Below are 27,416 nucleotides of genomic sequence, written 5' to 3'. Positions count from 1 at the left end.
CCTAACCTTAAACCTAACCCTAACCCTAAACCTAACCCTAAACCTAACCCTGAACCTAACCCTGAACCTAACCCTAAACCTAACCTTAAACCTAACCCTAAACCTAACCTTAAACCTAACCCTAACCCTAAACCTAACCCTAAACCTAACCCTGAACCTAACCCTGAACCTAACCCTGAACCGAACCCTGAACCTAACCTTAAACCTAACCCTAACCCTAAACCTAACCCTAAACCTAACCCTGAACCTAACCCTGAACCTAACCCTAAACCTAACCTTAAACCTAACCCTAACCCTAACCCTAAACCTAAACCTAAACCTAACCCTAAAGCAAACCCTAAACCTAACCCTAAACCTAACCCTGAACCTAACCCTGAACCTAACCCTGAACCTAGCCCTGAACCGAACCCTGAACCTAACCCTAAACCTAACCTTAAACCTAACCCTAACCCTAAACCTAAACCTAACCCTGAACCTAACCTTAAACCTAACCCTAACCCTAAACCTAACCCTAAACCGAACCCTGAACCGAACCCTGAACCTAACCCTGAACCTAACCCTAAACCTAAACCTAAACCTAACCCTAAAGCAAACCCTGAACCTAACCCTTACCTTAAGTTGAATCGCGCTTTTGTGGGTACGGTTTTGTCAGCGCGTTGTTATGGGCACGTTTATGACGTCACGGTTTTCTTGCCGCGGTTTCGTCGGCGCGCTTTTGTTGTGCGCGCATTTGTCAGGTCACAGAAGTTTCATACATAGCACTTAGCAACTCTCCAAGTCTTTGGTGGGTGTCGATTTAGCATAATTCCACTGAGTCACATTGGAATTGTGCAGATTGAAGCCAACCAAAGAACCTGGCATGAGCGACAACTATATTTCCTGACAATGTAGATTAGCGTTATTTGTTTTTGCTTCTTAGATGAATAATAAGAGCTACAAAAGTGCTGAAGCGATAAAGTCTTTTGTAGGTTGAGAACTTGAAAAGCTAAAGCTAATTCCACAGAAGTGCTTTACATGAATCTGAAGATCAGGCATTTTTACCTTACGTCCTCTGAAGTATTCCATATAATTCCCAGTTTGCAAACCCATTCATTAATTCTAGAAGATATTGCTTATCAATTTACGATCCCAGATTTCCAGAACTTAATTGACAGCTTCTCTCTCTCTCTCTCTCTCCTTCCCTCCATCTTTTACCCTTTCAATTACTTAAATATTTCTGTCAAACAGATGAAGATAATCTAGGATTTATATCTGTTAATGATTTTTAAAATTGTTCATTATCAGGTATACTCTTTTAATAGCCCAAACTCTGTGGAATAACTTGGGATGCTACATTGCATTGCTCCTATGGAAAATGCAAATTCTGTGCTTTGTTTGTGGGGAGGGAGAAGTTCTTCATTGATGCTAAAATAAGATGAGAAGGAAGAAGATATGACATTTTTTTCCAGATGTAGGCTTTCTGCTCCGGTTCCCATCTGTCCAAACTTTGGCATTTGGCAGAAACAGGATCAAAACAAAATGATAGGTATGGTCTTCCAAATGTACATTTTTAGAGAGATGTAGTGAATTCTTAAAAATGACTGAAATACTTTTCCTTGATTTTTTTCTAGATTTTTATTTATTTCAGAACTTTTGGTTTGAGTTGGCATAGGTAATTATCAGCATTGTTTAGACTAAAACAAATAGGCCAATGAGCCCCAAATCTTGAATGTTTAATCAACTGATTATGTTGAAGCTAAAAATCGAAGGTGATGAACCTATCCTGTGATATATTGAGTGAACTAAGTATCTACGGATTCAACTTTTTAAAAATTTGCTGTTTTAATCTACCAGTTTTAATTAATATTCAATCTTTTTTTATTATCACTGCACAGGCTTTAAAAGAAGATTTTCCCTTAAGCCATGTGATCTCCCCATTCACCAATCAGGAGAGAAGGGAAGGGATGCTTTTAAATCTACTGATTCCATTTGTGCTCACAGTAGGATCGGGAAGCAAAGGTCTGATTAACAGAAATCATGTTTTGTTTCCCCCCCCCCCTCCTGCCTGCCTCTCTGAAACATCAATTTTGTGCATTGTTATACCTTTCATGTTTCTTTTGGCCCAAGCGTTCTTTCTGGTGCAGTGTTTCTCAACCTTGGCCACTTGAAGATGTCTGGACTTCAACTCCCAGAATTCTCCAGCCAGCGAATGCATTTGCTGGCTGGGGAATTCTGGGAGTTGAAGTCCGGACATCTTCAAGTGGCCAAGGTTGAGAAACACTGTTCTGGTGTATTGTCTGTAGGGTTTGTTGAGGACTTGGATGAGAACATTGGTGTGTTGTGGTGTGCTCTCATTTCAGCTGTGTTTTCGGAATTAAATCTTTGACAGAGGAACTCCCCTTTTTGAAATCACCACAATGACAGAGCAGGCCGGACAAAGCAAAAAGTCACCTATATGTGTTCTGTCCCCCCTTCTCGGCTCGTTAACAAACGGCAAGCAGACAAACTTAAAAGGAACTTTCTTTATCAGTTCTTGGCTCAGACTGGCTTCGAGCCCAAAAATAACATAAATACAGTCTCTGACCAGATAACGGAATGAAAACAAATCTTTCTTACGGCAACACACGTTGAACAAAACGAAAGCAAAACACTTCTTCCAAAGTCTCTAAGAATCAGGGTTACAGAAATCAAAGCACTTCTCCAAGTGTATCTTCTTGAATCAGGGTTACAGGAAACACAAAGCACTTTTCCAAGTGTATCTTACATAAACCACGATTGATGATCCATCAATGTTGCCCGAACCAAGGAACGTACGTTGACTCCTGCAACCAGGGCGTGGCACTATCCGTTCTTTTATCACCAGAACCCCACTAACGAGCCCCAGCTGCATCGTTGACCTTGCATCCTGAAAAGACTCACAGAAGACATCTGCTGAGTCACAACATATATGTAAGAAAAATTCGGGGCAAACAAGCGAAACGCACAGCTTCTATAGACGCTACTCTTCCTGTATGGTTTAAACTCTCTTACTCAACATGATCGTCTCTGCAGTGCATCAGATTTTGTTCCAAAGGTTTCATTCACACTTTCGGCTGGGAGCTGATCTGCCACCTGACACTTTGCGTGGGAGAGTCCAGCTTAGTCCTTAGGGCTAAGGCCTGTGTATGGGTTCCACCACAAAACCACACTCGACTAAACCACGTCCGACTAAACCGCATAGCTGACGTCATCAACAGGGCGACAACAGCGCGGAGACAGAAGCACGCTGTAAACGCTAAACCTAAAATTAACCCCTAAACCTAAACCTAACCCCCCTAAACCTAATCCTAATCCTAAACCTAAACCTAACCCTTAACCTAACCCTAAACCTAACACTAAACCTAACCCTTAACCTAACCCTAAACCTAATCCTAACCCTTAACCTAATCCTTAACTTAACCCTAACCCTAACCCTAACCCTTAACCTAACCCTAAAGCTAACCCTAAACCTAACCCTTACCTTAAGTTGAATCAGCTTGCTTTCAAAGCGCTATTTAAAGCGCCCTTCTTTCTCCGCGCTGGCTGTTGTCGCCCTGTTTATGACATCAGCGACGCGGTTTAATCGGGTGCGGCTTAGTCGAGTGCGGTTTTGATGGGTTACGCGTATATGTCTCTTTGGTTAGTAAACCCAGGGAGAATACGGGTGAAGTTCAGTATGAGCCTCAATTCTTAAAGAATCAAAACCAAATATAATACAGGATAGGAATGCCAAGAAGGAGCATGATTCCTTTGTCTTGTTTTGTCGTGTTTGTTCTTGAATCATTTTGTCTTTCGCTTACAGAAGGAAAAGGTGGGGAAGCCGATTGTGGTTTGCAGAACATCTATGTGTCATCATGTGGGGTTTGAACCTCTTACGGGAATCAACGCCTGATCTGCTCTTTGTCTTTTCCTTTTGATATCATGCAGACAGTCCTTGGCTGGAGCAGCCCGAAGTTCTCCTGCTGCTCCAGACAGTCATTAACATTTTACTGCCACCTCGCATTATTAGCACTTCGCGTAGTAAAAACTTCATGCTGGAGAGCTCCCCTGCCCACTGCTCCACCCCGGGAGATGCAGGAAAGGACCTGCGTAAGGAAGGGCTGGCTGAATCCACCAGTCAAGCCGCCTACTTGGGTGAGTAAGAAATTCTATCTGGCAATGAAAATTGAGATCAAGCTGACAGGATGACCAAGTTTTCCTCCCAAAAATAGTCTACTCCAAATCTTGAATGTGCAAGTATGCATTGGGTTGTTATCCCTATACTGTTGTTTAATTTTTTTGGACTTATTTGTCTCATTTTTTAGCTTTGAAGGTGATCCTTGTTTGTTTTGAGAGGCAGCTTGGTAGCCAATGGTATTGGCTGAGCCTACAAGTCAAAGAAATGGCTTTGCGGAAAGTTGGAGGGCTGGCCCTGTGGGATTTCCTGGATTTCATTGTACGCACTCGAATTCCTATTTTTGTACTTCTTCGACCCTTTATTCAATGCAAGGTAATTCACTCTGCTATCAGTCAGAATTTTTTTTTAAAAAAAAATGATATACAGGATTTATTATTGTACCGATAGGGACAAGACATTTCTTTGCGATAAGGTGCTTTTGCAAGCAAAACCCCCTCAAATTCAGAAATTCAGTTTCAAAAGTATTGGTTTGCAAATTAATATGCCTAAGAGCCGAGGTGGCGCAGTGGTTAAATGCAGCACTGCAGGCTACTTCAGCTGACTGCAGTTCTGCAGTTCGGCTGTTCAAATCTCACCGGCACAAGGTTGACTCTGCCTTCCATCCTTCCGAGGTGGGTAAAATGAGGACCCGGATTGTTGTTGGGGGCGATATGCTGACTCTGTAAACCGCTTAGAGAGGGCTGAAAGCCCTATGAAGCGGTATATAAGTCTAACTGCTATTGCTATTGCTAATTCATTCTGGATTTGTAAAAGACGGGCCTCGTGGTAAATGGCCGAGAAGAGTTGTTTTGTATGTGCATTAATAGCAAGGAAAATTTTCCAGTCTTCATGGCTGTCCCCTGCCATTGTCGTCCTCAGTTGCTAGCCCAGCCAGCTGAGAATCATGAGGAACTAACTGCCCGACAACACATTGCTGACCAGCTGGAGCGGCGCTTCATCCCCCGGCCTCTCTGTAAGAGCTCTCTCATTGCAGAATTCAATAATGAACTGAAGATCCTCAAGGAGGCTGTGCATAGTGGATCAGGTGAGGATACCGGTAGAAAAGGGAGGGTGAAGATGAGGAAACAGGAAAGTGCATCAATACCAGCATCAGGCTGAACACGAAGTGTTTTTTCTTCTCATCAAACACATGTTATAGAATGAGAAATCTGAACGTTGATAAATAATGTAGGAATCCTCATTCAAAATTATAAGCAGTTGTAAACTTGAATTGTGATTGTGATTGAGAGATCGTTTACTAAAAAGTAGAGTTTAATTTATGACACTGGGAGAAAAATGTGTGACGGTTACTGTTCTGACCCACTCCTCCGTCCAGTAACGAATGCCGAGACAAGCTTAACTGGAATGTACTTTAATAGCAAGAAACCAAAACCTCAGTTGCTAAAAGCCAAGCAGAACAAACAGATAAGGACCTTGGCAGCAACTCAGACAAGTCTTGGCAGCAATCCAGCCTGCCAAGTTAGTTACAAAAGTTCTCCAACTTTTAGTCAACACGTTGACTTCTGCAAGAGAGGCATGTGCACAAGCAGTCTTTTTATAGTCTGAAGAGGAGCCTAATGACCACCAGCTGAGTGCAATTACCTCCTGTTTCTGACGCCTATTAGCTCTTCGGTGCCGGTCATCCAGGAACAACTCACTGCTGGACGCAGGCTCACTCTCCCTTGTCTCCTCCCCACTGGTCCAAGGCTCAGGCACCTCCTGGTGGCCAACCAGCCTCTCTGTGCCCTGCTCAGAGTCGGAACCCTGTCCAGGGTCCTCCACATCCTCTAGAGCCGATTCATAGGGCCCCTCGCTGTCGGAGTCTGGTGGCAGCTCCAATGGCTCCTGCTGGGCCACAACAGGTTATAATTTCCAATGAGGCATTCTTAAGCATAGTGAAATGTTTCTTGCTATTTCATAGGAGCATGAAATTAAACTAGGTGCATTTCAAAAGAAAGTTGCTCCTTTCTTTATCCACACTGTTAATCCTTCACACGCTTCAGCTGATGGCTCAGAATCACACCCCTTTCCTTTTGTTTTGATGATGTTATTCCACCAGCATAATTGTCGCTCGTGTTTTAGCTTACCAAGGGAAGACCTCCATCAGCACCGTGGGAACCTCCACCTCTGCTTACCGACTGAGCCTCGCCACTATGTCCCGCTCCAATACTGGTACTGGGACCGTTTGGGAACAGGATAGTGAGCCTTCCCAGCAAGCCTCCCAGGATACTTTAAGCAGGACAGATGAAGAAGATGAGGAAAGTGAGTATCCACTAACTTAGACATGATTTGATTTATTTCATTAATTTCTGTAGTTGCCCATCTCAATCCAAGGGACTCTGATAGAGCAGTGGTTCCCAAACTTGGCAACTTTAAGACTTGTGGACTTCAACTCCCAGAATTCTCCAGCTAGCTGGCTGGAGAATTCTGGGAGTTGAAGTCCACAAGTCTTAAAGTTGCCAAGTTTGGGACCCACTGTGATAGAGTTACAATAGTCTTGAAAAAAGTGACTTACCATCTATACCCACTCTTACCATCACCCCACATCATGTGATTGCAATTTGGGTGCTTAGCAACCGGATCACATTTATGGCTGGCTATGGTGTCTGCAGTCACATGATTGCAATTTGTGACCCCTTTTTTTCCCATTTTTTTTCCATTCCATTCCTTCCAGATGATTCCGTGAGTATGCCCAGCGTGGTAAGTGAACAGGAAGCATACCTTATGGGTTCCATTGGGCGGAGGAGATTCTCCAGCCATCTCTCCAGCATATCTGCACCTCAGCCTGAAGTGGGGATGTTACCCAGTCAGAGGTAACAAAATGGACTACTTTCCATTTCCTGATATTTTCCCCAAGAAACAGAAATGACAAAGGTGTAATATAGGCTTGTAAATCAGAGATGTTGGGGTGAGAAGATCAGACAAAATAAAACAGACCCAGTCCTGGATTTTAACAAGGGTTTGCAAAAGAGATATATTTAGTTATCCTCATTTTTAAAATCCAGGCTTCCTTAGGTACTTCCCCCCAACTGCAAAAAGAGCTGTATTAGTTAATGTTGCTTTTCCATGACTTACTAAGGTTCAGAAGCCTGGTGCTGAAATATTATCTCTGTCTGAAATGTTTTCAAATGCACTATTAAAAACCGAAAGCAAACATATTTGGTTTGGAGGCGAGATCCACGAATGGCTGAGCTATTTCTATAATTCCACATTGAACAAACTGCCTTCCAAGCAAATTTATCCTTGTAATAAACCTTTGAAAATATCCTTGTGAAAGGCAGAGACAAACAGAAATGGAGGAATACAGGAATAGTTGTACACAAAGTAGTAAAGCAACAGCTTTGGACTGCTAATGATTTATATTCACAATCATTTTGCAAGTATTAGAGATCTCTGTAAACCCACCTACCCCCAAACCTAATTAAGGTAACTAACTGACATGGATTTAACCTGGTAACATATACCTAACAGTGCTTAGGTAGTTTTTTTTCTTAGATAAGTCTGGACAGTGAAAACACAACAAAGGAGATGAAACTTTATAAACCTAGGCTACTAACTGGAAAACAAATTTGTCTGAATTCACTGTGTAGGCTCTTGTGTTTTGCTTTTCTCATTGCTTAAAAACAATTTTATTTAAGTTCAAAAATATCACAGAAGAGCCAAAGATCTTCTGTTCCTCATCTATGGCTACTTTAATTAGTCACAGAAAGCTGCTCCCTGAATTCCGGAGGTCTCTTCCACGTCAAATCTACTAACACTGCTTGCAGTTGTCGATTTTTTCAAATAATTTTGGCTTTAATACAAAAGAAATCACATTTATCTTGCCTTTAATATTTTTTAAAACCAGTAAAATTCTGCTATATATTCTACTTATAAGCTGAAAAAATATTTTCCTTATCATATTGGGGTGGGGTTAATCAATAGAATTACAAGCATTTATCAGTTTAATTAAAGAGTTTTTGATTCCCAACAACTGATAAGTGAAATAGATAAAGGTTTGAATATTTTTTATAACTACTTTAGTTGCAATGTGCTATTGTATTACAAACCAGAAAAAAAGAGATAGCATTGCACATAATATTCCCAAAGTTATATGAATGATGTTATTAAACAGTGGATGACTGTTTTAGACAGCTGGATGGCTCGAAGATCCCATTCATCATAAGAGAGCATTGACTTCTCTGCTACTGAGGATATTTTAATTATCTTTCCAAATATACAGTTGGGAGATCAGAGGACTGGAAGTTCTTCTAAGCCCTCGGGTTGGATAAGTGTCCTACTCCATATATCCTCTCTAAATAAGTCTTTTTTAGCATCTCCCACCTCAGTAGATCAGTTCAATGGCTGGGAAGTAGAGGAAAATGGGAATCTCAAATGCCTTTTATGCCTAGGAAAAGAAAGAGGGTTTACTGCTGTGAATTTGTATTTTTCACTGAGACTAGATGGAAGTTAGCCTTCAAATGTATTGTGTAAATGTGGAGATTCCTTGCATCACATCTTCTCTATGCAGAAAGCTCTTTAGACTGGAGGAAAATTCGTCTCTCAGTTTTTTTTATTTGCTTCTCTTCAGTGAATTAGCGTTGAGGCCAAGTTGCTCTGCTTTATTTTCTTTGCTATCCTTCTGATACATGATTTCTTTGAACGCAGAGACAATTGCATGCTTTAAAAACATATTTTCTTCCTTAAACGCTTCACCTCCTTGCCCATCCTGCAGTGAACCCAATGTCCTCGAGGATTCCCAGGGCCTGGCCGCTGAGGGCAGCCTCTCTAGGTACTGTATGTCGGTGTCTGTGCTGGGAACCATCTGCTCCCCCTGTCTTCACTGTCTTCCTTCCATCCTGATTCTCTTCTCCTCCATTTCAGTTCCTTGTTCTTCACTGATGGTTAGGCTTGCAAGGCAAAGGTGTAGCAACCTTGAGCAAGCTGTGAGTTCTGTCTGGCTCAACCTTTATTGGCAAAATAGAATCCAAAAAGCAGTGTGGCAAACCATCTAGATTATCTGTTGGAGCAGTTCTCTTCTTCTCTCATTCCCATTGTATGTTTGGCCATAGGAATACATGAAACATTTATCACCCATTTACTAACAAATATATTTCAAGTACATGCTGGAGGCTTTTAAAAACAAAGAGGCTCCTTCAATTTGTTCCTACTATGTTAATCTTGTATATGCATTTGGTTAGTGTCCATATAGATTAATCATAATGATATGGTTGTACCAGTGACGTGCGGTGAGGTTTATGGCTGGTGAGGCAGCAATTTTTTTAGACTTGTGGACTTCAACTCCCAGAATTCCACAGCCAGGCATGCTCAGTTCCGATTTGTTTTTCTCCTTTGCTAAATAAGTTTCCTTCTTTCTTTTTCTTCTCTCTTCCCCTCCTCCCTCCCTCCCTCCCTCCTCTCTCAAACACACACACACACAAAGTTGCACCAGGAGGATGAAGTTTGAATTCCTCCCCCTCCCTCCGACCCACACGTACCTTTTCCAGCCGTTTCAGAGAGGATTTCAACTCTGCTCTTGCCTGCCATCATGAAAAGAAAAAAAATGTAAAAGGAAAAAGGCAAGAGCTGAGGTCAGGCTGAGCTAGTTGCTGCCAGAGTCACCGTGTGGATGACTCTGCTTAACTGTTTAACAAAAGCCTCTTAAAAAGCGGCCTCTACAGGAGGAGGCAGGAGAACGAGGTGCCGCACCTATGTCAGGAATTTTTAGGCTTTTAACCCTTGCTTAATTCTGCTCGAGTGATCATAAAATGCCAGACTAGATGAGGCACGTCGTTCTCCTGCCGCCTCCTGTAGAGGGCGCTTTTTAAGAGGCTTTTTTAAACAGTTAAGCACTAAGCAGAGTCATCCGTGGTGACTCTGGGAGCAACTAGCTCAGCCTGATCTCAGCTCTCACCTTTTTCCTTTTACATTTTCTTTTCTTTTCATGATGACAGTGGTGAGGCTCTGCCTCCCTTGCCTCCTCTGACTGCACATCCCTGGGTTGTACAGAGTTAGCAGTTTGTGCTTCTCAGAATTATATCGGCTTTTTTTTGTAAATGGCTTGATTACAATGTTCTTTATATTACAGCTAGTCCTCAACCCCCTATCAGTTCTGCCAGTTCTATCTTGGGGTTACTTACAACCCAGGTTCAAAGTTCCAATTTGGCAGCCATTTTCAGGGTCCCATGGTCCTGTGACCACGTTAGGACAACGATGCCAAAAACTCCCACTTACTTCCAGTTTTCCAACAAAATCGCACCCATAGCAAACCATTGTTTCATTAACAATCACAGTGTTTCCTTAACTGTGGTGCTCACTTACTGACTATCATGACTTATGACCATGATGGGCAGGCTCCATTACAGTGGTAAATTGAGGACTACCTGTATGAAAGTGAATTACCTGGATTTTGCTCTCACCTTCTAAAGAAGACAATTATTTATTCTCAAGAAAGTGAAGGTGGGGAGGAACCCAAAAGGAACCTTATTTTCAACTCTTTTTCCTTTTCCTTTTTTTTTTTTTTTTTTTTTGCCTGTAACTAGTTATAAATATAATGCTTTTGGCTACTAAAGAGAGATTGCAGAAATGAGTGGATGTAATTGATTAGTGCAGTGTTTCTCAACCTTGGTGACTTTAAGTCCCGTGGACTTCAACTGGCTGGGGGAATTCTGGGAGTTGAAGTCCACGAGACTTAAAGTCACCAAGGTTGAGAAACACTGGATTAGTGTAATATCCTTATTGTGATTACAGTTCAAGCATTAATCAAACCTTAACCCATTTCCCCAGCGAAAAAAGAAAAATGTTTTCCTGAAATTTGACATCTGGCAATGTCTTCTTTGGAATTAAAATACCCTCCTTGTCAGTGGTGGGTTTCAAAAATTCTCGAACCTACTCTGTGGGTGTGGCCTCCTTTGTGGGAGTGGCTTGCCACCCATGTGACCGGATGGGAGTGGCTTGCCGCCCATGTGACCGGATATGAAGATGCCGACGACACTTGTCAGAACCACCTTAAATTACCTCACACACAGCACTGGCATGCATAAGAATAGGATGCAAACTTGTTTTTTAAAAGTCATCTTTGGTTTGCGTTAAAACAACTTCAACACACGCAATGTTCTGATTGCACCACAAATGCAGTAGTCATCCTCACCTTTCACAGAGGCACTGAGTTTTATCAATATGACCTTGATAGTGTAGAATAATCCTATCCAAGGACCAGTGGTGGGTTTCAAAAAAGTTTGGAAGCTCTTCTGTAGGTGTGGCCTGCTTTCCGGCTCCACTGGTGGAACCTCTTCTAACCGGTTCAGTAGATTTGACGAACCGGTTCTACCGAATAGGTGCGAACTAGTAGGAACCCACCTCTGCTCCTTGTGCAAGGAATAAGAGAGACATAATGCCTTTAAAGTTTATTATTTTTAAGATATAATGGGTTGACTGTGCCTTTAATTCAGTTCAGTCATTTGAATCATAGTTGCTGTTCTACTGTGCTAGTGATTCTCAACTGATCTACTATAGCTAGGAAGATTCCTATTTTCCCCCATAAAAAAATATTATAGAAAATTGTATCAGCTGTGTGAAGACTGCTGCCTTCTTTAATACTCCACCAGTCAGGCAATATTAAGTGGGGTTATTGGGAATTACTTCTTGAAAGAGCCGAGGTGGCGCAGTGGTTAGGGTGCAGTACTGCAGGCTAACAGTTATCTGACTGTTATCTGCAGTTCAGCGGTTCTAATCTCACCGGCTCAAGGTTGACTCAGCCTTCCATCCTTCCGAGGTGGGTAAAATGAGGACCCAGACTGTTGGGGCGATATGCTGACTCTGTAAACCGCTTAGAGAGGGCTGAAAGCCCTATGAAGCAGTATATAAGTCTAACTGCTATTGCTATTGCTATTCTTTCCTTTGATTTGTCAATGTTTTTAGATATTAAAAACAGGAGATTACATATCATTGGGTTTGTCACATTGATTATTCTTACAATTCACAAAGATCGATGTATTTATGTTAATTTGCCCCAGCCACATGAATCAATCTTATGGTCAGGATGTGATAACATATGTGGGAGAGAAAAATACACTTTTGTGTATAGAAAGTAGGAATTTAAAATATGAATCAAATATGTCTGAATAAGAATTAAATGAAAAAATGAAATAAAATCAATTTATCTGATGCCACCGTTGACTTCAGTAGCATACCTTTTTGGACAAATATGTAAGGTATTCCAGAAATAATAGGGCTGTCAAAATTTGGGAATAAATCTGAAAAAAAATATTTTTTTTAATTAGTAGCTTTGTGCAGGAGATTATGATAATGAATTTATTTACTTTGTAACTGCTATATTATTTCTGTGAAATCCAATAGGGAGGATTGCATTTGAAGATTTTTTTCCCAAAAGACAACTTAACTCAAAATAAATATGAACTACATTTTCTATATAGTGGACAACATGCATAGGATTAATTAGAATGGAATTTTACCATCAGGCAATAGTAGACATTGCATAGATGACCAAATAATAAAAAAGTACTTAGTACTTGTAAATTAGTAATATTTTATTGTATTATTAAGTCAGTATGCCTAGGAATAGTACCCACCACTTATATATGGGTGCATGTTGTGTTTTTTAATTTGTTGTGTCCTATCTGTTTTAACTCTTTTTAATATTTCTTATTTCTGTAAGCCGCCCGGAGTCTTCCGGGATTGGCGGCCTATAAATTCAATAAATGGAAATGGAAATATAGAAGGTAACTGCTTACTAGGCTGCTTATGTTTACTTTCCATCTTTCAATTTTTAAAATGAAATAAAACCTGGTGAGACTTTCAAAACATTAATTTTGAAATATTAAATGAAAGAGAGCAAATAGATGACAAAAAGTATTATTATTTTTTTTCATCTGAATTTGGGTAGAATTAGCTATGGGGATTTTTTTCTAGACAAAAATCTATTCCCTCTAAACTTTTTTGAAAGTTGATAATGCTAGGAAAATTAAAAAGACAATATCAAGAGTCCTCTATGTTTCCATTGTAATTGCTTATGTATGGAGCAGCACCCAAGGATATATTCAACAGAGCATCCTTATATTATTGTTATTCTTAGCATCATTTATTATACCATTATCTGCTTAAATTCAATTTAAAAACAAAACAAAGTACTGGCTTGCAAAGACCACTCAGTGATTGAATCTGAATAAGTATCTGAAGGTATCATTCGACTATAAAACACTAGTTTGATAATCTCCTATAAGTATCCTTGTGTGGGTGGCTGGCTATGAAACTGCTCTCTTATAAATAACTTGTCTTCCTTAGAAACTTAAGCCTGGGAAAATACCAAGGGACAGTCATTTGCACTGTCATAAGGAGGAGTTGTTAGCCCGGTTAAGGTGTTAATAGAGTGGAAAGGAGCAGTTTTCTGCTATTCAGAGCTGGTTTTCAGGTTCAGCTCTGGTGTAGAAAAAGGATCGTACCACTTAGCCAGTTTATGTATTAAATTCTTTGCATTTCAAGCGCATTCAAATTTACATCGTATTGTGATCATCAATATGTTTTCCCATTCCTACCATCTGTGGAATTGCGGGCAGTACTAGAATTAGTTAGGGGAGCAAATATAAACAATTCTTGATTGATTGGGGTATTGCTTACTTGATTGTTGATCTGAAATTGGAGTTAATCTATGCTGATGTGAGTGCTGATTATTGGTGGAGAGGTGCTGGAGTCTTTTTCTCTTTAAGGGCTGGTTAACCGTCTCTTTTGCCTAGTCTAGAGATGTTGTTAATGTCACAAAGAGTTTGCCTTGAAAGTCAGAAGGATCTGCTATCAAGAATTATAAGAGCCGAGGTGGCGCAGTGGTTAGGGTGCAGTACTGCAGGCCACTTCAGCTGACTGTTATCTGCAGTTCAGCGGTTCTAATCTCACCGGCTCAAGGTTGATTCAGCCTTCCATCCTTCCGAGGTGGGTGAAATGAGGACCCAGACTGTGGGGGCGATATGCTGACTCTGTAAACCGCTTAGAGAGGGCTGAAAGCCCTATGAAGTGGTATATAAGTCTAACTGCTATTGCTAAGGCAATGGTTAGATAAACAATACTTGAGCCCAGGCCAAGAAAGTAATTTGGGATAACACCTCAGGCACAAACAGCCCCACCCACCCCCAATTCTCATGAAGGTAAAAGAGGGAGGAAAGGTAATATTCAGACTTGAAAAATTGGTGTCAACCATATCAGCTCCATCAGACTAAGAAGGATACACCACGCAGATCTAACCTACTTTTATTACTGCTTTATTGCTTTTATTATATCAGCTACGGTATCAGAATTCTGCAGCTGTGGTCAAGTATCTAATATCTGTACATCAATTAATTTTTTTCCATACACTGAGTGCAGTATTACTACTACTATGCACTTTAATCATAGGTATTATTTTCAGTTAGTATAGGGCTGTGATGGTTAACCTATGACACCCGTACTAGAAGTGGCATGCAGAGTTATCTCTCTGGGCGCATCAACCATCACCCGTTGCTCTTCCAAGTTCCAGTGTGCACATGTGCATCAGGCAGCTGGTCTTTTGCATGTGCTGGAGCACTGAAAACTGGAAGTGCAGCTCCCTGGTATGCGTACGTGTGCCGGGAAGCTGAGCTTCCTGTTTCGGGTGCATGCATGCATGCCGACCAGCTGGTCTTTGTGCATGCATGTGCGCCAGAAACTGGAAAACCATGTGGCCGGTGTGCATGCGCACACTGGAAACTGGAAGCTCAACTTCCCATTGTGCACATGGGTTCACTGACAAAAGGGCGACCGACAAAAGCGCGCCCGACGAAACCGCGGTGACAAAACAGCAAGTTCTAAACCGCGCTGACGAATGAGCTCTGAAGCGCGCCAACAGCGCGCCAACAGAAGTGTGCTCTAACCCTAACCCTAACCCTAACCCTAATCCTAACCCTAAACCTAACCCTGACCCTAACGCTTACCTTAACTTAAATCGCGCTTCTGTTGGCGCGCTGTTGTCGGCGCACTGTTGTCGGCGTGTTGATGACGATGCGGTTTTAGCGCCGCGGTTTTGTCGGCGCGCTTTTGTCGTGCATGCATTTGTTGGGTCACGGCGCACATATGTTCTAGGGAACTCCTCTTCTGGTTTCTGCTGCTCCCACATGTGCGTGCCGGGAAGCTGCTCTTCCAATTTCTGGTGCTCCCCCGCACACGTGCGCACTCCTGTATTGGAAGTTGGTGCAGAAAAGGTTCGCCAACCCTAGTATAGGGTATTTTTAGCTGGTGACTACTACCAGTATACAATTTTAAAATCTTGGAAAAACTTGTATCAGTTTGTATGTTCTGATACACATTTGACTTTCATGATAGTCTGTTTTCAGGTTTTCATATTGCTATTTTGTAAACTGAAGAAATATGGCTTAGCTGACTAATTTTGTTCTAAGGGTATTTGTCACATTCAGCCCAGATTTCTCTTAGGCTTGATAAAAACTAATTCATTAATGATCATCTGTAGAGGAGACCAATCTTAAAGCAAGGAGACATAGATTTAGAATTCCTCGTGTGCCTTATTGACTAACCACATCATGTTTATGGAACAGATACTGCCAAAATATTGCAAAATGTCGGCATTTTAAATTTTTCTCATTTTCTTAAAAGCAATAAATAATAAGCCAGATTGTTCAAAATATTGAGCCATCAGGCTAGAAACCAGGAAACTGAATGCTAATCCTGCCTTAGACACGAAAGAACTGGGTGATGTTTCTGTCAATCATTCTCTCTGTCCAGCTCACATGACTTTGGCTGAGACATAAGGTACCATTCTCTGCATTCATACTTTTTTGCTTATTAAATTTTTACATTGCAATTAGGGCTTCGAGGGGAGGAGCTGCCGCCGTCGGGAGCTCAATAAAGCTCCTGCCAGGACTCTGGTTCGTATATCTCATAAGATCTATAGATATCTCCCCTTTCTGGCAGAAAGGGGCAGAGAGGAGGTCAGTCGTTAGGATCTCTTTGTAATTCATAGCTTTTCTTTTTGCTGTGAATGGAGAAGAGGTTCAACATTAGCTGAGCCTTTACTCCGGCCAGTTTTCCGCGCTGCCTTTTTTGCAGCCTAGGCAGATTGCCTCCCCCCCCAGGACAAAGCTAAGCTATTTAAAAGCCAATCCGGGCGGGGACCATTCCCGAGGAATTTCTTCTATTACTATTTAAAATACCAGCTTCAATTTCGCAAAAGGCTCCCTTTCTTTTTTAGCTGCGTCACAAGATGGCGATCTCGTAGCTTTTGTGTTTGATCTGACGTAGCTAGTTGACCCTACCCTCCTGAAGGCTTCTCCGTACTAATTGCTAAAAGATTAACTGAGGGGAGCACAGACTTTGATTTTTGGCTCGCTTGATTGCTTGTCTTTTATTTTTATTCTGGAATGGCTCCCAAACCTAAACAGAAGCGCTTCCTTAATAACATATCTCCAAAAATTGCTATGAAGTCGCTACCCTTGTCTCCTACACCCTCCACGGGAGATTTGCTAACACAAGAATTCCTTCTCAAAACGCTTAATGATTTCAGACAGGAGATTAATCAACTGATATCGGATTTATGTGATCAATTTGATGCTAAAATTGCTCAGGCAAAGCAGGATATGATCGGAGTAATGACAGTCATGACAGATTATATTGCTGAAACGGAAGACAAATTGGAACTTTTGGAAGAAACTAACCTTAATCTGAAGTCCACAAGTCTTAAAGTTGCCAAGTTTGGGAACCACTGGTTTATGACTAACTAAAGAGCCCCAAAGCATGCCATCATATGAATTTGTTGTGAAGAATGTTAAATTGTATATAGGCTTACTGATGGCATATGTAAAGGTTGAGTGATATGCATTTAGCCACTAAAAAGCAATCTTCTGGTTGACTATGAGGTTTAGGAATTGGTTGTCTTCCTAATATCAGTGTCTTCCGCTAGAAAGCAAATAGATTAAGGGATCTAGTTTTTAATATACACGTAGAATAAAAATAATTGCTGTAGTAGTAAGATGTTCCTGCCTATTTCATTATGAAAGTATACAGACTCCTTTTATAATTTGGTACATCCATTTTTTTTTTAAAGAAACCAAAAAATGCCAATTGCTTCTTGTGCCTAATTTGTATTGGTATTGATCATGAAAGCTCTATATCAGTGTTTCTCAACCTTGGCAACTTGAAGATGTCCGGACTTCAACTCCCAGAATTCTGGGAGTTGAAGTCCGGACATCTTCAAGTTGCCAAGGTTGAGAAACACTGCTCTATATAGTTTAGGGCCTCACTATTTAAGGGAAGTTTTTGGAAATCCTGTTACCTTTTTAATTCCTTCACAAAGTTTAACAGTGCAATATAAATAAGATGATAAATAAATAAATTCCAGTTACTCGTTCTGAAGCGTGCTTATTTAATGGGAGTTGAAATTGCAAGTATATGTTCAGTGTGGTAACTTTTTCCCCAAAGTCCCTGTGCCAATGCTGTAAGTTAAACCTTTGTCAACCTGTGCTCATCATTCATTTTGTTGTCTATTGAAATCCAGTTATTAAAAACTATGGCATACCTATCAAATCTGATTGCAAAGAAAACATGTTTCAATGTAATATTTAACATTTGCAATATAGTGTTTAAAGCTAAGGCTTTCAAACGGCATCCTCATTATTGATCTGTTATGTCAAAGAAGGGGGGGGGATTGTAAAATGGAAAGCATCATTCCTTGGCTAAAAATAAACTTCGGACAATGATAGGATCTTCAGTGCCATAACTCTTCCTATATAACTTAAATAGTCTCTCATAACCTTCAAAGATGGTACTGTATCTTTGAAGTGACTGTGTCGTTATTGTCTAACAACGTTTGCAAAGAAAATCTTTCTCTGCCCTGTGTTATTCTGTGGTCATGCTCATATTCTCTGTGGCTGCTCCGACCCTGTGGAACCAGCTACCCCCAGAGGTCCGGACCCTACCAACACTCATGGCCTTCAGGAAAGCCGTTAAAACCTGGCTGTTCCGGCAGGCCTGGGGCTGTTGACCTTAGTGTTAAGGTCCAGCCCCGATTAGAACGAATGCGTGTTGTGAATTCTAAACTATTTATTTTACTTATTTTGCTTTTCTTTTTTCTTCTTTCGTTGTAAGCCGCCCGGAGTCCCCCGGGATTGGGCGGCCTATAAATTTAATAAATGAAATATTCTTGACACTTACACAGGGTAGCAAGTGTGCAGAGTGAACCTGGACACCAGAATCTCCTTGTTCAGCAACCACTAGGGAGAAAAAGAGGCCTAAGACAGGTGAGTTCAGAACAAGGTTGCACCCGATTGGATGCCAATTACCTGCTGCCAATTACCTCCACTAGACCAATTAGATCCCACAGATTAGGCCTCCTCCGAATTCCATCCGCCGGCCAGTGTCGACTGGCGACTACCCGGAGGAGAGCCTTCTCTGTGGCTGCTCCGACCCTCTGGAACGAACTCCCCGTGGAGATTCGAACCCTCACCACCCTCCAGGCCTTCCGCAAAGCCCTTAAAACCTGGCTGTCCCGACAGGCCTGGGGCTAAAGAACCGTTGCCCCCGTCTCGAGTGGTATGACTGTCGTGTGTTTTAAACTATGCATTGTTTTTGTGTCGTTTTTTAATTTGTCTGTATCACCCCTTCCCTGGTTTGAGTTGTGAGCCGCCCTGAGTCCCCTTCGGGGGAAAAGGGTGGCATATAAATAAAATAAACATTCAACATTCAAACATTCAAACATGAAAAAAGTCAATGTAACTCTGTTAAGGGACTTTGCTAAGAGATTTTTAAGGAATCTTGTGGACTTTCTGAAACAAGAATGATTTCTGAATTAGGGCATGATATGAATAGGTGGGAGGAAGATAAGTACTTGCAAATCTCAGAATTTCCTTATCTAATTCAATTGCATCCATGCTTTCTAGCTAAGGAGGCCTCTTCTATCACGCCAGAAAACCCAAACTGAACCTCACAGCCGCCATGGAGCACGACTTTCAACAACACGTAGAAGCATTCAGCCCAAAACAAAACCAACAGGTGAGGAAACAGTCATAGTATTCTAAGAAGTTACTGGTTTTCACCTATAGGTCCCCTGTTGGGATGCTGCCATTCTGATGGAGGAGGAGGGAGAGGCTATCAGGATTGCATTCTCTGCATGCTTTCGCTTTTGCTGCAACAGCCTAGGGTTTTTGGGAGGGGAGGGGGCTATCTTGATGATAGATGGGCTTCCTCCCAGCTGGCTCCAGCCTGACACCAAGGTTGCTACATCCTGGGGATGGATTGCTATCAAGCGAATGTCGAAACACCTATGTGATATTGTATTGGCTACTGGTGTACTGGTGAAGGGGTGGGGTGGGGTTTGAATTGGGAAGAATAGCTTCTTGCTTTGCACAGGAACTTCAGATTCCGCTTGACTTCTCTGGAATCACTTTCTCTGGGCAAAACTCTAAAAAAAACAACAACAACAATCCGGGTCCTCATTTTACCCACCTCAGAAGGATGGAAGGCTGAGTCAACCTTTGAGCCGGTGAGATTTGAACAGCCGAACTGCAGAACTGCAATCAGCTGAAGTGGCCTGCAGTACTGCACTCTAACCACTGCGCCACCTCGGCTCTTAGACATAATTATGCATAAATAAATATAATAGAAAACACAGTATCAGCAGATAGTGGCTGAATGTAATTCTGTACCCTGGCCTTCCAGACAACTGACTTCAAGCAATTGTAGACAGGAGATACGTAGAAACTTGTTGCTGTGAAGAGGTGTGATCCTTAAAGTTCTATCAAGTCGCCAAGGTTCAAAATATGCCAACCTCGAGTTCTAAATGTACATCTTGGGTTTAAGGAAGTTCCTGGTATCAGTTTCAATTTGGGATGCGAGGTTTGATGTACCGGTAAATCTATTTAGGCAGTAGTTTCAGGAGCACGCTTTTAAGATTAGCAACTCTACTTTTGTTAATATTGTTGCAGAAAATGAGACAAGACCAACTCTTTGTCAAAGGGAAAGGTTTATTTGCGCAAAGGTTCAGGAGCAAAACCTGAACCCCGAATGGCAGTTGTGTACAGTCTTTTATACTCTTTGACAACTTATCGATCATCCCCAAATACCTGGCCTTCCTGTGTCACGTAGACCCCTTTCCTGTGTCATGTAGACCTCTACACAATCTCCCAAAGCAGAGACATGACATTCATTACTCATTTACCTCCCCACAGGGGGTATTGGTACCAATATCCTGTTTCATTTGTTTTAGTTAGGTGAAGCAAACAGAACAACTAATCTTAAGGGTAATCATTCCTTTTTCCCGTTCCACATGGTAAAGAAACTTTTAATACCCAAAGAATCTGTCTAGTTGTCAAATTCTCTTTTAATATAACGGTGACACATATTCAGATCCTTTTTTTGATCCTTGTGTATCTATTGCTGTTTATTACTTGCAGTGGATCAAAAACGATCTGTAACCTTCACTGAAGCTCAGTCAGAGGCATCGTCTTCAAAATCTGATCCTACACCGATTACAGCCCAGTGCAGCAAAAAGAACATCCCCGCAGAAGATAGCAAGCACGCAACCAATAAATCTGTTGCGAAGTCATCGCCTACTATTATTGTGGCAGATCTCCATAGTCCAATCTCTTCTCACCAGGTAATTTAATAAAGCAGAAAAACATGCTTGCTATTTTCCGTGAAATATGCGCGCTAATGATTGCAACTACAGTTTGTACCGTATTATATTCTTTGCATTTTAGCTTTGGTTTCTCATACAGTATTAAGTATAGTGTATCTTTCTAATCTCTTAGTCCAGCTGTAGATAAGTTGCTGCTGTCTTGTTGTTTTATCTTTACAGTTCCCACAATTACATCACTTTATGGCAGTGTTTCTCAACCTTGGCTACTTGAAGATGTCTGGACTTCAACTCCCCAGAATTCCCCAGCCAGCATTCGCTGGCTGGGGAATTCTGGGAGTTGAAGTCCAGACATCTTCAAGTAGCCAAGGTTGAGAAACACTGTTTTTTGGAGACATGGGGATTGAATTGTCTTCTGGGAAACTCTGGTGGCAGTTTATCGTTTCCATTCCACAAATAACTGTATGCGTAGCCTTATTTGTTAGTTGGGTACTAAGGACAAATTGGGAGGGCTGCTGCTCTACTCATCTCCCTGCTGTTCAGTGGTAGCAGTTACTCAACCTCATTTCTGGATCAGCAGTGGGTTTTAAGCATGTTTTTTTTTTAATGGGGGTGGAATCAGAGGTGGCCTGGAAGTTCACAACTCCCACAACAATCATGGTTAATCAGTACCTGAACTTCCCGGGGTCAACTTATGCAAGAGGCCATATGCTAGATCTAGTTTCCAGTTCAGGACAGATGTAACGTGAGCTAAGGTTTGGAGATCTTGCAATCTGTCTCTTGCTGTGATCAGATCACTCTCTGCTGTGTCCATGGCTACTAAACTCTGCAGGGAGGATGGGTCTGTTCCACCAGTCCATCAAATGGGATAACTGTTCTTGATTTCCAGAGGCACTTGTGATGTTGCTTGGGCTGTAATGGGAGTTCCACAGAGATACGGTTTGCCTGCTAGACTAGGTAAAAACCTAGGTAGATTTTGGACTGAACTGAGCAACCTTTCCTAGTTCACAATGCAAAGGAGCTCTTGGGGATGAAGTAAATCAGGAGACGCCTAGAACAGAATGAATCGGGCTGAAAATGTATAAGAACTCAGGTTCTAGCCCAGGGCTTTCCAAACCTGGTTAAATTATCCCAAATTGGATAAAGGTGCTTTTTCTTTGAGTAACAGCCAGTGGTGGGTTTCAAAAATCGTTTGAACCTACTTTGTGGGTGTGGCCTCCTTTGTGGGAGTGGCTTTGCTGCCCATGTGACCGGATGGGAGTGGCTTGCCGCCTATGTGACCGGATATGAAGATGCCGACGACACTTGTCAGAACCACCTTAAATTACCCCACACACAGCCCTGGCATGCATAAGAATAGGATGTAAACTTGTTTTTTAAAAGGCATCTTTGGTTTGCGTTAAAACAACTTCAACACACGCAATGTTCTGATTGCACCACAAACGCAGTAGTCCTCCTTACCTTTCACAGAGGCACTGAGTTTTATAAATAGGAGCATGATAGTGTAGAATAATCATATCCAAGGACCAGTGGTGGGTTTCAAAACATTTTGGAACCTCTTCTGTAGGTGTGGCCTGCTTTCCGGGTCCACTGGTGGAACCTCTTCTAACCTGTTCAGTAGATTTGACGAACCGGTTCTACCGAATAGGTGCGAACTGGTAGGAACCCACCTCTGGTAACAACACAAATGATGCTGGAAAGTATAGAAAGTAAATCTCATTTTACTAATTTGTGTGAGCATTTTACTAATACCTAATCTGAATGTTGTTTTGGTATACATGTAAATAATAAACTTATTACATGTATTGAATGTAATTTGGTGTTTATGCACACCAAAGCAGATGTATGAAAACAAAATTTCTTTATCTGCTACTCACATGACATAACATTACCATACTGCAGATTCCCTTCCTTCTCAAATATAAGGAATCATTTTCTTATATGGAAAAAAGAAGGGAAAACTCGAATAGAATTATTTTGTATTAAATGTTCAATGTGCCTTGATTGACTGAATGATTGATTATATTTATAGCCCATCTTTTCTTCAGGAGCTCAAGAAGTATACATGGCTCCAGCCTATCAGCACAACAGCCCTGTGAGGTAGATTATTGGCTAGGGAGTTGAATCTGTGTCTCCCAGGATAGTTTTAAAAAATGCATAAGCATGAGAAACGTGTACTAAGTGTATAAAGCCAATTTTCTTATATGAGCCAAGGTAAAAGAATGGGGATACCATTTAAAAAAAATTCAGAACAGATTGGAATTTTCAGAGTATTAGAACATTATTCATAAAATGATAAAAGAGTTTCTGAATTACATATCTTTAAAATCTGTTTTGTAAAGTGACTATACTTCTTTTGCTTTTTGCCATAAAATATTTTTGGAAGGCTAAATGACTATTAAGTGATAAATATGTCAAATTAAATCAAAATTGGAGAGGGTACACCTTTATTTCTTTTGCACCTTTTAATTCTGATGTTATTATGTTACTTTTTGTAAGAAAATGTTCCGTAAAATGTAACATTCTGCTTTGGAGATAATGACATTTGAAGCAAAAGTTGTTTATACGTTGAGAAATATCTGTGACAAATTTGGGGCAGATAGAGTTGTATGTAAGAGATTGTGGTAACAAGAAATGAAATGGCGAAAGGCAGGAGAAAGAGTATTTTAAGTCAGTCAGGGAAACAAGAGAAGATAATTTTAATAATGGGAATTGGGAAATAATAATGTGAGCTAATGTTTAAAGAAAGGAGTCCCTTTCTTGTATTCTTTTAAAAAAAAATAACTAAATTGTGTTAAGACATGAAGTTAAAAAAGATTATGTTAAGCTGGGAGAAATTGCAACTATCATTGCTGGGGAGAATTTATCTGATTAAAAAATGATTGTCTTGCCTTGAATGATATCAGACAATGCCTTCCAAGTATTCTCCGTCCCATCCCTGAAGATGTTTTAGTAGTCTGATGATGACTCTGAGTTGACGAATAATTATATCCATCCTTCCATTCCTCCTATCCCACCAAAACAGCAAGTGCCTAAAACTAGTATTTTAAATTCCCAATCTTTGTGCCAGAGGGAACTGCCATAAAGGACTTTGAATTGAGGGAATGTTTAGATATCTCTGGCCTGAGTGAACTTAAATGGCCTCTGGGGTATTTGTCCTGTGGGCTCAAGACTCATGGCAAGTTGGAGCATAGTTCTCAATATAGGACAAGTATGAGATCATCTAAATGTTTTAAACCCAGAATTCCCCTGTGGTAAGAGGAGAGGCCAATACATTTAATCAATCAAACAATCAATCAATCAATACATCCACTTCTAATCATTGCAGATTGAAACACTTGCTACTGGAAAGGATACAAAAAAGGAAGAGGATTCAGAGCCAAAGCCAGCCCTTGCTCATAGTACTTCTCCAACGACGCAACTTTCTGGCGCTGAGGACTTCACAGGCTTAGAAACAACCAGCTTATTGCAGCATGAAGATACTGTGCTTCATATAAGTGAAGACAATGGGATGGAGAATCCCCTTCTTTCCAGCCAGTTCAACTTCACCCAAGTCGAGATGGGTCAAACTGATGTTGGCCTGGATGAATCACATGTTTGACTTGAAAGAAACATACAGTAGAGGAAGCAGAGACTTTCCTCTAATCTTCTTAGCTCTCTATAAGTAATGTAAGTAAAGAAAGAGCACTTTATAAACAATGGGAGATATCTCATATCCTGTTGGCGGGTGAATATATTTCATAATTCATAAGTTATGCCTTTGGAAGATCTAGTTAGACTCAGGACCCAATGAATCATTGAGGAATAACTTGGAATGTTCTTAGACACAGAACTGAAACATGACATAGGAATCTTCTGCTTCTTAGACTCTCCAGTAAAATATTGCATTAAACATTACATTAAACAGGCAGAAAATGAGTATAAACTTTTAGAAGGCAGGCCACATTGAGATCTTAAAAGTTTATTTTTGTAATCTCAGATGGGAAACAGATACACAGAGTATATTTATCGCAAACATGAATAGAAATCACGCTACAGGAAAATTTCATGACTATATATTTCAGTCAACATAGGACACAATTTATTTTCACACTTATATAAGTCTGCAGGTGTTTGTGAATCTGTGAAAAAAAACATAACATATATGCATTATGTCTCTGTTTGAACTACATATCCAACGGATGATTTGCAATCTAAATGAATATGAATGTAATCATTAATGTTCAAGTAAATAATAACCCTTATATTCTGATGTCATGCTGCTATGAATTAATTTTTAGTTAATATTTAAAGGGTTCTAAATTGGATATAGTGTCAGCCATACATATAGCCTATCATAAGGAGAATATATATATATGTGGGTGGTCTTTTGAAGCTATGCAGCAAAAGGATTTGGCAAAATTAAAGTTTTTACTGTTCTCATTAACTCCCATTGCTTTAAACCAATCTAACCTCAACATGCTGGGACATAATGCTTTCACTGTTGTTATTGTTAATATAACTGTATACCCCTTTTTAAACGTTGCTAAATCTATGATTTGATTTACTTCTATGTTGAGGTTCTCATTGACTTCAGAAGATTGAAGCATCATCTATTCAGATGAATTTTGTAAATTTATATCCCTTATATTTACTGAATGGTTGTGTGTAAAGTGAATAAGAGTATGATGATAGTCAAAAAGTATTTTATGTTTAAGTGCATTATGTAAATCAGTGGTTCTCAAACTTGGCAACTTTTAAGACTTGTGGACTTCAACTCCCAGAATTCTCCAGCCAGCTCTGCTGGCTGGAGAATTCTGGGAGTTGAAGTCCACAAGTCTTAAACTTGCTAAGTTTGGGGACCACTGATGTAAATGTATATATACATATATGCATACATACATATATATACATACATACATACATTCATACATACATATGTGTATGTGTGTGATTTAATACAGCCTTCCCTAACTTGGGGCCATCTAAAGATATTGGGACAATTCCCAGTCCATGAAACGCTCCTGGATTAGGGAAGGCAGGTTTAAATATGTCCACATGATGATAGAAAAAGGTTTTACACCTTTTTTTAAAATCTCAAAACTCACTGTAGTTCTTTCTGCTTGTAATGGAAATGTGTTGGATACGCTGGTCCCTTGGGAAACCTCTGCGAATTTTTTTTCTTCAAAAGAAAATTTATTTTTATTTTTCTCTTTGTTTTGTCTGTGTTTTTGGTTTTCTGCCTGGGGTGAAGGTTTCAGATTAACTGGTGGACGCTCGGTATCTATAATAAGGATGTGACATTGCAGCTATCAAATGTACATGTGTACTAACATTGTACAGAAATACTTTTCAGTAACAACTATTTATTGAAGGAAATAAACATTGATTACTATATGTGCATTTATACATAATGTTGATGCAGCTGAATAGAGTTCATGTTGAAAACTTTTAGAGTTGAGGGAGAAGGTTTTTTTTTAGATAGGACATGCATTTTCTAGCATGGATGCTCCAATTTTGGTTCTCTGTTTTCTTTGAAATGACCTTGAAAACAGATAATAGAATAACAGAGTTGGAAGGGACCTTAGAGGTCTTCTAGTCCAGATAAAGTGACATAAGCAACTCCTTTCATCAAATGGGTGATGTCCATCAATCCAGCTATGTGTATTTTTTCATGGGATGAAAAAAAAACTATGCTGGGTGTGTGGGAATCATTCCAATTCTGGGAGAGGGAAAGATTGATGTTGTGGCTACTATATATATATATTTTTACAATTTTTACTAAATTCAATCTTTACTAAATTCTGTTCCAAAAGCAAGCTAAACAAAAAGGATGTGTTAAATGTCTTGACGGTGCATTTAACATATTTAGAATGTATAGTGACTCAGATTTAATTTGGAACACACGGAAGCAGGAATCATCATTAATATAGCACTATCTGTGCTTCATTAAAGCAGCTGCACGTTTTTGTAAAAATAATTACATAGCTGCTTTAATAGACGGATGCCATATTTATATCCTCACCTATTCTGAAAAGCCTCTTCTACACTGAATCTGAAACTCCACCCAGCCTTAGTGTTTTTTTAAATAGTGCTCTGGATAGCATACGTCCTGCTATATGGAAGAATGAAACATGTCAAGATCCAGTAGAATAGGCTTTCCCCTGCCTTTTCAAATAATTTATTTTCATTAGGAAAAATGGGAATATACCATATTAAATGAAAACGAAGATGGATGTTGATTCTACTATTAAAACAGTCAAAAGGAGATGGGCAGAGGCTATACTGAGGAATAAACACACTAAAGACTTTTCAACTAAGCATCCTTCAAAGCTCTAGAAATCTCTTTTGACCGCTGTAGAAGGTACATCTCATATATGTATGAATGCACAGGACACAAATAAAAGACAAATCGAAAATCGCATTTTAGGAACAATGACGACTGTGAATCGCTGTATCCAAGTCACTTATTACATTTCATTTTTAGTGTGGCCCAGAGTAAAGTACTGAATCCATTTTAGCAAGCCATAATAAAACCTCCAAAATATGCTTATTGTAATTTTGTTTTAAGTTGCAATTTAAAATTACATGTTATTTAAAAAAAAAAAACACACATTTTTTTTTAAAAAATAGCCTAAATAGCTATGGCTGCTCAATTTATTGTGATGCAAGTGTTTTTCTGTGTATTTCTTCGTTGCA

At 40.2% G+C, this 27,416-nt stretch overlaps 1 protein-coding gene across 1 annotated transcript in view; it reads left to right on the top strand.

The window, feature by feature from the left end:
• UNC80 (unc-80 homolog, NALCN channel complex subunit) overlaps positions 1 to 24,339 on the top strand; it is a 160,047-nt gene extending 135,708 nt beyond the window's left edge. Inside the window, 10 exon segments of the mRNA XM_032222422.1 lie at positions 1,875 to 1,998; positions 3,925 to 4,131; positions 4,302 to 4,486; positions 5,033 to 5,198; positions 6,236 to 6,415; positions 6,828 to 6,966; positions 18,324 to 18,405; positions 19,045 to 19,156; positions 20,557 to 20,759; positions 24,067 to 24,339. Of these exon segments, the coding sequence (XP_032078313.1) occupies positions 1,875 to 1,998; positions 3,925 to 4,131; positions 4,302 to 4,486; positions 5,033 to 5,198; positions 6,236 to 6,415; positions 6,828 to 6,966; positions 18,324 to 18,405; positions 19,045 to 19,156; positions 20,557 to 20,759; positions 24,067 to 24,339 (1,671 nt within the window).
• The last annotated feature ends 3,077 nt before the right edge of the window (positions 24,340 to 27,416 follow it).

This window comes from Thamnophis elegans, chromosome 1 (genome assembly GCF_009769535.1).
Source record: "Thamnophis elegans isolate rThaEle1 chromosome 1, rThaEle1.pri, whole genome shotgun sequence".
NCBI classification, from domain to species: domain Eukaryota; kingdom Metazoa; phylum Chordata; class Lepidosauria; order Squamata; family Colubridae; genus Thamnophis; species Thamnophis elegans.
This window is presented reverse-complemented; position numbering and strand designations above follow the sequence as displayed.